Source organism: Sorex fumeus, unplaced genomic scaffold, assembly GCF_029834395.1.
Source record: "Sorex fumeus unplaced genomic scaffold, SorFum_2.1 ptg000035l, whole genome shotgun sequence".
NCBI classification, from domain to species: domain Eukaryota; kingdom Metazoa; phylum Chordata; class Mammalia; order Eulipotyphla; family Soricidae; genus Sorex; species Sorex fumeus.
Genome location: NW_026606092.1, coordinates 1137223 through 1139951, shown reverse-complemented (window position 1 = coordinate 1139951; position 2729 = coordinate 1137223). Strand labels below are relative to the sequence as shown.

At 42.1% G+C, this 2729-nt stretch overlaps 1 protein-coding gene across 1 annotated transcript; it reads left to right on the top strand.

The window, feature by feature from the left end:
* Window positions 1-567: 567 nt before the first annotated feature.
* On the top strand, window positions 568-1054 carry LOC130026963 (protein MIX23-like). Its single transcript, XM_056117699.1, has one exon. The coding sequence runs from the start codon at window positions 568-570 to the stop codon at window positions 835-837; it is 270 nt and encodes an 89-aa protein (XP_055973674.1). The 3' UTR covers window positions 838-1054.
* Window positions 1055-2729: the final 1675 nt, after the last annotated feature.

Sequence of the window (2729 nt, the reverse complement as noted above, 5' to 3'; positions counted from 1 at the left end):
CCAGGGTTCAATTCCCGGCATTGCATATGGTCCCCCCGAGCACTGCAAGGAGTAATTCCTGAGTCCAGAGCCAGGAGTAACCCCTGAGCATCTCTGGATGTGGCTCAAAAAGTGTGTGGTAGGGGGGAGAACTCTATTACTTGTCAATAAGGATATCTAACACCCTATCTGGTAAAGAATATAAACAAGCAAATCACACACACACACACACACACACACACACACACACACACACACACACTAAATAACTGACAAGCATTTGAAAATAATTTTATTCTTAGTAATTAAATACAAATGAAGCCAACAATAAGATAGCATGTTTTTATTATATTCTCAAAGGTTGGTGTTAGGCAACCTACTGATGCAGAATTTAGAGCATTTATGCTCTAAATTAGTTAGGTTCAGCCTTTCTGAAGTGGAATTTGGCAACACGTATCAAAATGTTAAATATACATTTCTTTGAGTCAGTAGTGATATTTCTAAGAGTGTATCTAAAGGTGACAATCAGACAAAAGAGGCATGTACATGATTGCTCCAATTTTCCTTAAAATTGAAAATAGGTCGAATATGGCGGCGCCAAGTAGCGGTGTGAACTGTGAGGAGTTCGCCGAGTTCCAGTTGATGGCGGCTCATGCCAGTAGGGACAAAGTCATTAAAAATTGTATAGCTCGGACCTCATCAGTAGTAAAAAGTCTCCGAGAAGAAAGAGAAAAGAATCTGGATAATTTAACATTATTAAAGCAACTTAGGAAAAAACAGACAAAGTTGAAACGGATGCAGTCAGAACTAAGTGTTGAAGAAGTGGTAAATGACAGAAGCTGGAAGGTGTTTGACTAACGCTGCCGAATTCACTTTAAGCCTCCAAAGAATGACTAGAAAGGTACTTTTTCTAAAAGGACTGAGTCATCACCTAAGAGCTATAAGCATGACAGATATCAACAGGGTAGGCTTCCTAGGATGATTTCTGAGCCAACAGTCCAAGACCTTTTGTTGATTTCAGCCCCACTTAACCAAGACCTCAAGTATAAATAATTCTGATAATTATGGAGAAATCAACTGCTATTTTATACTGATTCTGTAAAAATAAGATGTTTTGTAACTATTAAAATAATTTTCTGACTCAAAAAAAATTGAAAATAAATGCTTACAAATAAAAGGTAAAGATAAAGGCCCTCCCGTTGTTCGTCGATTAGCTCGAATGGGCCCAGTAACGTCTCCATTGGAGACTTTGTTGTTACTGTGTCTGGCATATCGAATGCGTCACGGCGAGCTTGCCAGGCTCTCCGTGAGGGCGAGATCCTCTCGGTAGCTTGCCGGGCTCTCCGAGAGGGGCGGAGGAATCGAACTCGGGTCGGCCATGTTGGCTGCGTGCAAGGCAAACGCCCTACCGCTGTGCTATCTCCAGCCCTTACAAATAAGAGATCGTAGATACTTTTGAGAGAAAAGAGCTTGTTACAAAATATCTATTCATTTTTATTCTATTTACATAACTTACGTGTAAAAACACACAAAAGCAATATTAATAGAATTTAGTACCAGAAGTCTTTGATGGAATTTCAAGCAAGTGTCAAGTTTATTCAAAAGTGAACAGTCAGATAACCAAATAACCATGTACCTGCATTTTGCATCAATACACACCCATCTTTTTTACTCTCTATTTCTCCTACTCATTTCTTCCCCCACCTGTTTTTGAAGCAAGTCCATAATATTGTACCTGTAGACAGTTTACTGTGTATCCCTAAAAGATAAATATGCTTTGAAAACAATTTAAAAATCATTATCACATCTTCGGTCACGGTCCTCCTGTTGTTCAGCGATTTGCTCAAGCGGGCCCAGTAATGTGTCCATCATGAGACTTGTTGTTACTGTGTTTGGCATATCGAATATGTCACGTGTAGCTTGCCAGGCTGGGCGAGTTACTCTCGGTAGCTTGCTGGGCTCTCCGAGAGGGGCGGAGGAATCAAACTCGGGTCGGCCATGTTGACCGCTTGTAAGGCAAACGCCCTACCACTGTGCTATCGCTCCAGCCCTATCACATCTTCAGAGGGGAGCAATAGTACAGCAAGTAGGGGGTTTGCCTTGCATGCTCCTGGTTCAATCCTCTTGCATGATCATGGTTTAATCCTAGACATCCCATATGGCCCTCTGAGAACCACCAGAAGTAATCTCTGAGCACAGATCTAGGAGTAATGCCTGAGCATCTCTGACTGTGGTAAAAAAAAAAATCACAGCTTGAAAAAAAAAATCTAACATTTGTAGGCCCAGGGATGCAACTCAGTGGCAGGGCATTTGCATGATTCTACAAGCCCCACTGAAATCATGACCCTCTGAGCCCCATGAGAATAGGCCCCTAACACTGCCAGGTGTGGCCCCAATCCCAAAACCAAAAAGTATTTTTTATCATAAAGTTAATTATACCTGAGTCTGGGGGATAACTCAGAGGCTTAGAGCAGCTACAATTGAAAGTGTAAGTTCAATCCCCAGCTTCACCACATGTGCCAAACACAATTCTGACATCTCAGTGGTCTGAGCCTGGCTTCGCTGATGTTTGTGATTCCCGCGCGTCACAAGTGGCTTCTGACCACACCACAGCCAGGCGTGTGTGAGCACCACAATCAGAAGATGCACAAGCACAATAACCAAGAAGTGAACACAAGTATCAACACCACAACTGGAGAGTGTAACTCCCAGCCAGCACTACAACCAAACTATTCATGAGCACCAAAATA

Bases quoted from the DNA above. Each gene is read 5' to 3' on its own strand.
- LOC130026963 (XM_056117699.1), top strand. From the start codon at position 568: ATGGCGGCGCCAAGTAGCGGTGTGAACTGTGAGGAGTTCGCCGAGTTC.